At 39.0% G+C, this 13,471-nt stretch overlaps 1 protein-coding gene across 1 annotated transcript in view; it reads left to right on the forward strand.

Moving 5' to 3' along the window:
• Positions 1–13,471, forward strand: part of LOC135475286 (transcriptional regulator Erg-like) — a 37,310-nt gene that overhangs the window by 21,834 nt on the left and 2,005 nt on the right. Inside the window, exons 5-7 of the mRNA XM_064755125.1 lie at positions 4,112–4,165; positions 6,622–6,699; positions 13,204–13,251. Coding sequence (XP_064611195.1) covers positions 4,112–4,165; positions 6,622–6,699; positions 13,204–13,251 — 180 coding nt within the window. The remainder of the gene's footprint in view (positions 1–4,111; positions 4,166–6,621; positions 6,700–13,203; positions 13,252–13,471) is intronic.

Consider the following 13,471-nt stretch of genomic DNA (forward strand, 5'->3'; position numbering starts at 1 on the left):
TAACAAAAATCGTGCGCAAAAAATCGCGCGGATTTGCTTAATCTCGACCCGCGGGTTTTATAACGTGACATCCAAGTGGGGAACTCGAGAATGCGAGATTAGATAGACTGCGTGATATTATTGCTAATCTCGCGCAGTTTGTCAAAAATCAAGCTAGGATAACCACAAAACCTCGTAGTTTCCGTTAATCTCACACTCTCGAGTTTTCAACTCGTGCATCCCGTCACAAAACCCGCAGGTCGACAACACGAGAGTCCAGAGAACCAAAAATCGCGTGATTTTTGTAGTTATTCTTGCGCGGTATTTAACAAACTGCTCGAGATTAGCAATAATATCTCGCGATTTCACTAATTTCACATTCTCAAGTTCTCGCCTCGCCCGTCCTGTCATAAACCTACGGGTCGAGATTAAGCAAAACCGCAGGATTTTTGGTAATCTCGACTCTCAAGTTCTCGACCCGCGTGTCTTGAAAAACACTGTTCCAGGACGCGAGTAGTCGCATCCGTCTTCCTTAGTTATGAAAACATTTTTACCACTGTATTTTCAACAAATATCTACACGAATTGAAATATTCCCTACTTTTCTTTACTTTAAGACGAGTAAGCTGGACCGGTCCGCGGTCAATGCACGGGCCCTCTTTAGCATGTCGATAATGTTAAAAATAATGTTGTCAGGTACGACATTCGTATACCATTGGTAGACTTTGAATCGTGAGAATCCAAGACCATAATCGCGAGACCCATTTCCAAAATAAACTAATACACTTGTTCCCAAAGGAACACGTAACAGATAATTTAATAAATAGTAAATAAAGGTGTTTATACCGTGTCATGATTGAAGTCTGACCCCACGGCCACAGCATAACATCAGAGGTTTGTCAGGTACCCGATGATATGATATTTTTTTTTTATAGAAATATATGAAATATATTTAAGCACGGCGTAAAACATCAATCATATGAATAAATCTAGTAATTTCAATTTAGCTTGTCGTATATTTGACAAATAATGACTTTTACAAATCTGCATAAAAACTGCAAAGATCCTGTGGTCATCGGATGTGCGAGTGTCGTTTTGTAGTGCACTATTAACTGGTGAGAATTACATTATTCTATTCATCGCCTTTCAATGAATTAGGAAAACCAGTACGAGTTGCCTCCCATGTATTGTGGAGATATTCAACTTTTATTATTAACACAAGATAGCATGTTTTCATTTTTCTGACCTGTACCTAGTTTTATTTGTACGATCATATATATATATTTATACTTAACTCTGAAATTGCATTAAGCATATACACTTAAGGAACTGTTAATTGTTACTTTTACATCATATATAAATCGCAAAGGACATTTTAATGGACTAAAATACTTGGTATATGTGCCTACATGTTACATGTGTCTGTTTCTGGAAGTGACAAGGACTGCAAAACTGTCAGCTATTTTTTCTGATGAAAACGACGAGTATAATACTGTAAGGATCGGCATAGAATCAGCATAGAAAATAACACTAGTTTAAAGAATTGTATACATTCCACCTGTACAGTTTCCTAACTCTGTAAATTCACAATTGGTTCAAATTCATTCAGCATACTGTATCTCAGTATTTTGCACCTTATTAGATAATTGTTTGGGCCGTTGTCAAATATGCTTTCCTTGTATGATAGGTGTGCAGTGAAGAGAACCAACGAGCAAAAACAGATACCTAGTAAACTTTTTCACTATAATGAACTGAAATGAGAACCATGGAGACACCGAAAGCCTTGAGGTGCCAGAGAGAGATGAATCACTGATTCATACACCAATTATTATCTTTAATAGCGTAGATAAATGGGCGTAGATCATTTTTATTGCGATTCTCTTCAGAGAAAAGAAAACAATGAACTTACCTAAGGCTGCATTTAGGTATTAATTTGATAGATGCGTAATCATAGCTTTAATAAAATGATCAAATGATGCGCTCAGAAAAAAAGGTATATATCAATTAGTGTTCTGTCCGATGTAAGTTTACTGTGAATGAGTGAGGTGTCCTGCTTACCGTGTCTTTATCTTAGTGAGGCAACACTTTCAGTATGTCAGCATTGGGATGTGGAAGATACGCTGATGTGATATGACTAAAGTTGAAAGCGTCCTTCATAACATTTCTCAACAAATAAACCTGACCACAATCGCATAAGTCAAATTTCCCTGAGAATGGTAAAAACAAACAAATAAATAAATAAATAAATAAATAAATAAATAAACCCTACCCAAGGGAGCAAACAGATGAGACAAGGACACACTTTTGTACATGCTGAAGCCATATTGTACCGGGCTGTAAATTTAAATAAATATATGCCCATAGTGTAGTGATGATCAAACCGTACTGTCCTTAATAAATCTTGTTTAAAGATATTTATCTATATTTAGTGCAGTTTATTCTCAACAGAGCATCTACAGATTTTCTATATTTAGAAACTGCACATGTGTTCAGACGTTTTAGAATCTTGCATTTCCGTTTGAAATCAAACCTGACATTTGCTGATGACGTGTCATATTTGTGCAAAGGTGCCCATGTAGCACACGATCGCGCCAGAGTTGTGCATGAAACACATTTGACTGACATTACTGTCACTGTTAGTAATGTTAAGACCAGGCATGACCACCTGACTTTTTCTTATAAAGCATCAGACAATTTCATGGGTATTTAAATGCGTTCTAAATGAAACACTGATAGTTTATGATTTGCTTGGGGATTTTTGATGGGTTTAGCTGGCGTGGTGTGATTGGCTCTTAGCTGATCGTTACACAAAGGCTGCTCGAGGAAGAGTGTTTAGACTCCTCTCGTCAGCTTTAACTAAACGAGCGTTCAGATTCAATTGATTGGACGGCACTTCCAAATTTGCCGGCATTGTGTCGGTCCGGGTATATAAGGGAGCCCCGTTGCGCGCGCGAGCTGTACAGGGAAACTCGGAAAACCGGGTACCGGTCGGAGTGCGGAAAGAGACGTCAGGGAACTGTTTCCGACAACGTCCGTTAGCTATTGCGTGACGTCTGCGGGGCTCCACATAGGAACTGTCAATCAGAAACTCCGCACAAACTGGCACATCCATCCCACACAGCCAAAGCGGAGCTTGGAAAACCAGCAGCAATCATTTATACACCCAGTCCGACAAAAATGGAACAGAGACTGAATCTAACTGGTTGACAATCACTGAGGAGATAGTACACGGTTATTTTCTCCTGTCATCTATCATTGGGTATAGCATGCACCATGCCTTCTGGCCAGGATCTTCGGAAGCCCGACAACTTACAAACGGCTAAACGAACAACAGATGCGAATGAACACTTTGGATCTTCCAGAAAAAATTCTAGCCGCTTTTGATAATACGAGCGGTGCAGAAAGAGGATATTGTACAGACAGTGAACACTGCCCAGATGTTTTTTACATGGATACCTTACAACGATGATGATGTTGCATTTTTGAATTTTATTGGGCACAAGTTTTTGGTTTTTCAAATAGTGGGTCAGATCTTTAAACCACAAAACAATCTGTAAAGGGAATATTGGTTGAGTGCTAACGTGCAGTATATCTTTCACAGAGGCTCAGTGGTATCCACACAGTATTTATTAATCAGACAAAGCCTTGACAACGTTAAGGATAACCGTTTTCATTTGAACACCTGTTTAAACCGGTTGAGCGCCGCAAACTAAAGGTCTCTATGCATACCATTAAACAGCAAAGCTATTTCCGACCCTGTTCATTCAGTGGACTCTCTAGCTTTGTTCTGGCAGGTAATTTAGCAGGTAAATCACAACCCATGTTCTGGTTTTTCCATGGAATTATTTAACCTCTCCGAAATAATCAACAGGATAAAGTTGACTATCAATCAAGTATTTTTATAAATTTTTTTCGGTATGATTTGTTTACAGATTGATTGAGAGAATGTTTTATTGTTTTTGCAGCGCCGTATTCTAATTATTAAATCAAATCAATCATTTTCAAATCAAAGGCTGTGTGTGTGTGTGCTATTTTTTAAGAAACTAATGCCACTTACTTCTGGCTTACTCGTTCGGAATAATGTGGTCATTTTTCTAGCACAAGCTCACTATCCTTTTTCGACTTCTATTCAGATCCGACCTTTTCCAAGTCCCCATGGAACTCGCAGACACCATCGCCAAGCCAAGGTAAGTGAACATCCGTGAGTTTTGCTCACGGTGACGTTGTACATATGACGCCGTTGTGTATGCATTAACGGTTGTATACACCTTCGTGTCTCGATGGTAAAGTACGCCATGTTCATATTAAGTCAATTAACTACATCTTGACAGGTGCCAGTAGCGTGACTTTGTATATGCCGTATACACTTGAACACCTTTTTGAAACATATTTATTCGAAGCCTATAGAATATTTATTTTGTTGATAAAATACAGCACAATCCTTCGCGAGTGTATGGGAATATAATATCTACAGCATGTGTTGTGTTCAAATATAACAAATGCATGCAATCAATATGGCGCGCAAAATTCCTGAACGACATTTCATTCTTCAGAGGTGGATAAGTCGTTAGGTGTTAATACGATTGTGATTGCTAGTCTTCACAAATTCCATTTTTTCACAAATCTTATATGAGAAAATTGTTGGTCTTATTTCAAATGCGCTTACCTTGCACACAACGTAATCATCGATCACACATCTGCAGTAGTTTGTAAAACAAAATCCGCCTTTGCCACACGTTTTTTTGTACTGTATAATTTCATTGTTTTCTGAAAACGATAAGCCTTCATTTAACTGGCGTCATATTAAAATTAGTTACAGGCAAAATTTTCTTTCACAGAGTCGATTTCTATATTCCATGTTAATCAGTGATTACAAGAACAATTGATACGTTATTCAGTTTCTGTTAATCATCACATTGTTTATTTAATTTATATAAAATAAGACAATTTGATAAGATATTGTATGAAAATATTGTCTTAATATTTCAACTCCAGGTTTGTGAATAAAGCCTTATTTCCTTGTTCATCATACGCGTGAACCAAACGAATCTAGATTTACTTTGTAGTCAGTGATATTTCTAATTGTTGCCCAAAGGTATTTCTACACCTGGTGAAAATAATGTACGGCCATTAATTTTATTCTGTGAATGAAAGGGAAATATCGCCAGATGTGCCTCACGACGATTCTTTATTTATAGTGCATATTGTGAAGTATGCCTGTCAAATAAATAGACAACAAGCCAGAAGGCAGTTACCAATGCTGCTTCAAAGTTTTAGTAGTGCCACAATATTTCATGTAACATCAAATATAAGTCATTTCAGAAAGCATAAACTTTCAAAGTAGTATTATAATGCCTGAATAGCTTGAGGTGGTTGCGGGTAATGGCAATAGGGTGATAAACAAACCTGAGCAAAAGGTCAGACATGCGCTCTAGCAGGCATGTTGTGGGGGGATTATTTGCTTACAAATGTACAGACTTCACTGACACAGATCCACACGTCTTTGATATACAGTTAGGTTCTGGAGAGTCATGCTGTGGATCCATTGTGGCTTAAATAATAACGGGTCTGCAGCAACCTGGGCATGGTCGTGGGTTTCCCCCGAGCTCTGCCCGGTTTTCTCCCACCATAATGCTGGCCGCCGTCGTATAAGTGAAATATTCTTGTGTACGGCGTAAAACACCAATCAAATAAATAAATAAATCAAATAATAACGAAGGGCAAAACACAGTCGTATCATTTGAAGAGTGCGCCGACTAGCAGTGACACAAGAATTATATAGGATCTAGAAGGCCCAGTTACCTCTTAACTATTGACTGGATGCATCAGTGAACAGAAATAATGCCCTTCGTACAAATTTTAATGGCTTTGCTATTAGTTCAAACTGTGGCTGTGGATAATGCTAAAATGCGCCTGAGCCATTTCCTGTTAGCACTCTACTGACACGTGCTGCAGAAGTTAATCACACGATACTATAATGGGGCTCTTTGTTTTAAACAGAACCTTAGCACGAAGTAAAACCCATCCATCAATGTGAAAAGATCCAATAATTTTCCCCTCGCTTTATGATAATGACAGAGTCAAAGTTTCAAAATAATCACTATGTGTCAAAAGATACTTCTAGCAGAAGTAGATGGAGACAGGTTTGGAGAAGAGAAAGAATGTGTGTGACTAAGGTTGACGCTGGATAGACCATGTGAAATCACCCCTCTCTCTCCCTCTCCCTTCACCGCTAAAAATTCCCTAACTAATTGCAGTTTTATTTTTGCAATTGATGAGAGTTGCCACAAATCCTCTTATCTCTAAAATACATCCATTTCCAAGGGCAACTCGAGCATGGCAATACAAAGACGCCTGTTTGGTGATCCGCCATGCAAACAAAATCGTTAAATCGCCTTAATTATATCGCTCCAGACCCTCGCTGAATTTCCTCTGACATTTCCTTTACACCATATGCAGTAAATTAACCTGAAATCGACATGCCAGAGACTGTAAGCAATGAAGTAAGCACATTTTGATTGGTCAGTGGAAAATACACTACAATTCAGCCTGCTGCCTGCAGCTTAGTGAAAATTTCCGCACGTTATACTCGATAACTTGACAGATCATATTTATCACCAGATATCGTTTGTCTCTATTTTAGGTTATGGGCCTTCATCTATGGCCATGGTACCGAAATCTTCAAACCTGGAAAGTGCGCATGCGCAGTGGAGGCCCCAGGGTAAGAAAACGAACATTCAGCGTTTGCTGGAAATTGTGCATGTTATGGCTCAGGCGGTTTCGTACGAAGTGCTCGAAGGAAAGATTGCTTGCTGCATTTACGTGTAACCATGGTCGAGAAACCATAAGTGGTGTCTGGTGTGTGTCGACGACGACGCTGAACACACTTGAGCAGACGATGGTAAAGTTGAAAAACCTCGCGTTTACGGTGGTTCAAGTGATATTACCGATATGAAATAATATTTTATCTCATCGTTCACGCAAGCAATTCTTTTTCGTTGGATTCTCTGAAAGTTATCCACTAAAATTAAGCGGATGGCATTTGATTTTCCATTGTTTTTGTTTCTTTTGGCTCAAAGCGAAGTATTTATTTTTGTACAGGCCTAAACGAAATGTTAATAACGTATGTACATAGATGTTTGAAAACCAAGTTCAGACTTGCTCAGGGACAGGTATACTTGTATGTATCTGACTGCCTATTACGTTTGCAGCTGGTCGGGTCACTAACGTCTGACATCCATTTCATCATGTCGTGCTGGCAGATAGGGTTGAGTGCGTCAGCCCTACCTCACTAAGTGCAGCTTGGCACCTAATTTGTTTTAAGAATGATCGCTGATACGATTCAGGGGGTAAAATGAGAGGTCTAGTAGAAGAGCTGACAACTATCGCTGCAATCAAGTCGAGGAAAAAATTAGATGATTGTTGTCGTTAGCTGGAAGCAAATGAGCGTGGAGTTTAGTTGGGAGGGGTGAATTGGCCCCGAACGCTCCAAGGAGTTCCTCATGTCTTCTGTCTTTTACACCCAGTCTCTCAAGAAGAAGGCCAAGAGCAAAAATCTTATCTTTGCCACTGAAATTTAACATCGTTTCATTCAAGACATTGATTCTGGTGCCTTCCTGGCAGTGTTGTTGGCAGACTGACTAACAGAGTAAAGACGGCATTGGACTCCGGCTTGTATTGCGAGTCGTCTGCCAATGTTGCCAGAGACCTTAATGAGGTTCCAACGAAATTAAGTCAACACTGCATCGCTTAAGGGCGGATATACAAACGCCAAATTACAGGAAAGCCAGCTTCCGAAAAGGCCTCAAATCAGTTTGTCCGTCTCTTTGAAGGGGACTAATATTGCTCTGCTTGTTTCCGATGCTATTCCGGGACACAAGGTGAAGTTTGAAAATTCGTTTAAGGAGAGTTGGGTCCGACATATGTTATTATCAATATACAGAGTTTACGGACGAGCTCGTCTCATGATTCTTCCAACCAATATTAAATTTCTCATTTTCCGCCAGTGAATTCGCACAAATTACAGGTCTGGCTGCATTTCTATGGTCGGGAGCACGCGAAAGTTGACATGTAATCCAAAGCCGAGTCGGCACTTGACTTGAGCTTTGGCGCTAGATAATAAGCAGAGAACTTACAACAGAAGAGGCTTGTTTATTTGATAACCCGCCTGAATCGTCTCCGTTGATTGATTTCGACCCCCTCTCCTTCCGTTGATGGCTTTTGGAGCGGTGACACGCAAACCTGGAACAATTCTATAATGCACAGTCACTCACAAGCCTCCAGCAGCATTATCCCTGGGTCGGCAGCCGTCAAGTCACGAGCATGTCAAAGCAACATTCTTAAACCGAAATGACACAAAGAGTAAAATATATTTGGATATACTGTACCCAGAGACAGCTATGATAAAGTACAATTATAAAAATGTCAGCACAGGTCCTTTCGCCACAATAGTAGGATCATCTTCTAGCCAATTTGCTGCATAGTTAGAAACAGTGAGTAAAGTACGTATATTTATTGAGAACAATGAATTTGCCGCCCACAGCACACGTGAAGCTAGATTTACGAGGAACTTCATGCGTTTGTTTTTGTTTTTTTGTTTTTTTTTTTTTAACTTTTTCCAGTCTCATTTGTTATTGTTTCAGAATGTAAGTTTCTTGTAGTCAGGTTGGAGCCAAAATATTTGTATGCATATTTGTTTCCTTTTTTTCTATAAACTTTATAATTATTTGCAGGTATTTCTCTATCCAGGTTAAAATGTGTGTGACCCAAAATCTCTGTTGTATAACGTTGCTAAAATTTAATTGCAAAATTATGATTTTTTTTAAAAATCTCCATTTAGAACACTGATACAATTGCCTGTTATAGGCATGTGTTCAAGCGTGATAACCTACGATCGCTTAGTTCACGGTTTCGTATCTAGTAAAATAATGTGGTGATATTATATACATTTCAAAACATGATCTATGCACAGATCATATATTCTTGTTAATGAAAAAAAAAGTTACCATAACATACACAGGCAGGTAACTTCACATAAGAAGTTCAGCCTGTTATATGGGGCCGTTGTAATAACGACAAATCACTATAACGAACTGACATGTAAAATACCCTGTCCACTAACCATTTGATATATCTGAATTTAAAATGAAATTAGCATTGAAGGACAACTGTATCAAGTTGAAGGACAATGTATGATATTGTTAATATTTATTTATTTGAATATTGTTTACCGCCTTATTCAAGAATTATTCACTAGGACGATGTCGGCCAGTTTTATGGTTTGAGGAAACGGAATGCACGATACAACTCACCGACCTTCGGCAAGTAAAAGACAACATCTCACACATGTGACTTTCACACCATTTTGTTTGAAGACAATTGGTTAACCCAGTATGTAAGATGTCACAAACGTCCCCATGATTGCCGTATACTGGTTATTACCATCAAGCTCAAACTATACATACAGAAATTGCAGGGTTAATAGCAAGGCAGGGAAGCATACTTGTTAATATGTTGAAAGAGCATAGATGGTTTTATCTCATGATTTGACGGCACATTCATCAGCTGAAATCATGTGATAACTTAGGTGAAAGATATATTCATGGATGTACCAAATACATTTTGATCATTTACGTAATTACATAATTAAGTAATGATACTGAATAAGTAATTGATTACATTCTTCCAAGTATACCGAGATTAGACTTATGCTTATTTTTCTCATGCTTCTTCAGTTATAAACTTGATACACTCCTGTTTATATGTATGTATCAATCAATTGTCTAAAACATCAGTAATAAGACAGTTTGAATTATAATACTACTGAGTGAAAGCAAAGACATTATTGCTGACAAAATATACACAATCTTGAATTTGGGGTATGGGTCGTCATACGTGTCACGTCAGTGGGTGTTGGCGGAGGGTGAATAATTGATTTTATCGAGTAGTGAACGTCGCCGTTTATTCTGTCAAACACGTTCACTTTTTTCAGAGGGCGGATGGGGCGGGGCGTAAGTAAATAATGGTTGGTTTCATAGAAAGGAAATGGTCGTGCCGTGCTAATGTTGTGTTGGACAGGACAGATATAAGTACGAATAGGGCCAATCTTCAGGCAGGGGAAGTGAGAGTGCCGTTCATCGTGGGGCTTGTTCGTATTAGGACATGAAGCGTTACGTATATAGAAGGCAGTTTGAGGGATGTAGGGTAAAATGTAAAAGCTAGATCTCTGATCGACTAACCAGGTTGTGAAGTACATTAACCGGTCTTCAATTTGCGGAACGATTTGACGTCCGATCTGGCAAGACGTACTCCAGGCGGAATTCCTCGTAAAAGCTCGGACCTTTGATGTGTGGCGAAGCAGGGAGTTAATGACAATCTCAAACAAGAAATTCTATTTGGACAATTTGAAACACGGCTTTTAAGCATCCCGCTTTCTCTGGTGATATTCAGAAATCGTTTCATTACGCCCCGTCGGTTTTACATTAGCCTGTGTCGAAAGTTCCGTTCTCGTTGTTAAACCAGCAATAAGGGACTGTCCATGTTAGCGAGGATATCACCCCCGAATGCTGCCCATACAAATGACACTTGTGTCTCTCTGTACACCCTAACATATAAACGATGATGATGCTGATATTGCTAAATGGCAAGACGCACGTTAAGTTTTATGAGGGAACTTTGCCGGCCGGAATACCAATGTTTTCATAAAAACTTAAAGCCATTTACCTTAATTTAGACGGACTTGGGTTGGAAGTATCCGAATAGCATAGTTTGCCAGTCGCCACATGGCGTCCTCTAAAATGGACAGGTCATATTACAGCGTATTGATTCGCTGTGAAGTTACATCCTTCTGTTTCTAGACAACTTCCGGTAAAGAATCTATGGTTTCTTTTTATAGACAGTAGGCTGCTGATTTCAGCATATGCATGTAAACCGATGAAACCGCCTGTGAGTTTTTTTTGTAGAACGATAGTATATGCAGGAGGAGAGATATATATATTTTCCACACGGAAAAACGTTTAATTGTTTTGAAACATCTTTTTTTCTTGCTGAGCCTGTTAGTGTCATTGAAAACACTCTGAACCTAACTATGAAAGCATTTCAGGTGAAAATACAATTTTTAAAAGTATTTAAAGAAATGCTAGATGAACGAGGGATAAAGGTATATGACAAATGTGCGAGAAAGTGATGATCTTTTGTTTTGTAACTTGAATTTGATTCATGGTATCATAAGGCCTTGAAATCTTTGCCTTGGTGGTGGAAAACGTGGCTTTGACGCTAACGCTGCCTAAGGGCTCTCTCCTTCAAATCTTCATGCTCTGGTGGTTTTCATCTGTCTCTACTCTCGCTTGGTAAACTGAATTGAGACAACTATTTGACCTTTAATCCCCTACAATTTCCACTCAACATCAAAACGAGTGGCCTCGGGGTGAAAATCCATTACATCAAGTATTGTCGCTGGAAGACAATGATATAGAAGAAGCAGCTAATATTGGTCCCTAGGCCGTGGGGTAATTAATCTATATCGACAATCAGGAGGCTTACCTTTGTCTTCGGATCTCTGTTCACGGCCGCATCGTTATAATCAATGTCTACAGCGTGATCAAGGATTTCCATTATTATCATACCTCTATCTCACATTAATATAACGCAATAAAGACTAGACAGCAACATGGAGGTGTATGTGACAAGGCTTTGTGTCGGTCAGTGACACCTAGCCCTTTACTCTTTGCTTATCAACCCTCCTGATCACAAGCTTATTACCTTCACATATAGCGTACATCAGAAAGTTGTGTGGGGCATCGATAATTCTCACCAGCCATATATATGTATACATACATATATCTATATATAAGAAAAAAAATAATAAAACGCCTTGTCAACTTTCTACAGTCTGGTATATTCCAACTGCATGTTATTTTCAAGGGATTTTTTTTTCCTATGTAAATTCTCCTCACCAGGGGATCTTTCTCTATTTCTTGAAATAGATAGGTAGAGAGAGAGAGAGGTAGAGGTAGAGAGAGAGAGGGGTAGAGGTAGAGAGAGAGAGAGGTAGAGAGAGAGAGAGAGAGAGAGAGAGAGAGAGAGAGAGAGAGAGAGAGAGAGAGAGAGAAGCCTGTTATACTTTATTCCTTTACAAGTACAACTTTATCAGTGCAGATCTCTGGGTTTTGCCTTAAATAATTCATTTGAAAATACATAGACACATGTAAATTGCATTAGTCTACTTTTAAAACTATATTCATAGAAAGAAAGGGTGGTAAAATAGTGCATGAGGACGATTTCTTAATCATTCTGACCTGTCGTGGTGTCTGGTATAAACGTTGACAAACATAAATCACACAAACCCCGATGATGTAGGGGTTTGTGTGTAGACATCGCACAATATGTCTCAATATTATGGTGGAATATTTTAACTAATGCTATTTCTGACAATAACTTGACAATTTTTATTATAACGTTCCGTTGCTGACAGCGATAGTGGCTTATCAAATCTCTTATTACCACACAATATCAATTCTGCCTCAACTCATGCTTTGTGAGTTACCGATAAAGAAGAAACAAGCCAAGGGCCTGCAGCACTAGCCCAGCTCGCTGTTCATCGTAACAAGCGATAGCTCAGCGCCTGCCTTATTTCCGAGTAATAGGGCAACAATTACGGCCAGCGTCAAATCCTCTCGTTTAACCACTGTTTCTAATAATGACAAGCATCATTGTATGCAGTGATGCGAAAAAACGCGTAAAAGCTATGACCTATGAGAAATGATGGTCCGTCCCTGACTCGCACAGATAATAGAGCATCGCCTTTAGCCACGGAGCGTCTCGAGAAACAGTATTAGGGGATAGGGTGATGGTGATTAAACGAAATTAACAGTGCAGTCAGATTTTCATAGGCTTCACTACACAACTCCTTTTAGAAACACTACCAGACCCTAATCCCTTCTACTTTTTCAACTGACGTGACCGTCCAACCAACTGCTGTCATGTGGCGACTTTATTCTGTATAAGCTGAAAAACTCATCCATATTCCCTAAATCTGAGATTTTATACGTCAGCCATCTCCAACATAAACCACGCTCGAGATATTGTCCGTACGCATATCCAAAATTCACACGATTCATACGCATGATTTGTTCCTGTCATGTCACACTTTGTGACTGTACAGTAAGGATTATGTTAATTTCAAATATTGAGAATTATTGAATACCTTTTCTATATTATGTTGCAGATCCATATCAGTTATTTGGACCTATGTCGAGCAGGTTATCTCACTCTGGTAAGTACTGCTCACGTTTTTACCCACCGTCTAGATACCACAGGAAGCTTTCTATGGAGACATAAAGCATCCGTAGTGACAGCATCTAGTGGTTTAAATATTTCCAATGACACAATAAAAACCTGATGTGGCGAGTCAGTGTCTGGGCACAAAATCTGCACCAAATGTCCCTATACAAATCCATATGCGGTTGAAGACCCAAAGCCAGTTAATTGCTCAC

This window comes from Liolophura sinensis, chromosome 9 (genome assembly GCF_032854445.1).
Source record: "Liolophura sinensis isolate JHLJ2023 chromosome 9, CUHK_Ljap_v2, whole genome shotgun sequence".
In the NCBI taxonomy this organism is placed as follows: Eukaryota; Metazoa; Mollusca; class Polyplacophora; order Chitonida; family Chitonidae; genus Liolophura; species Liolophura sinensis.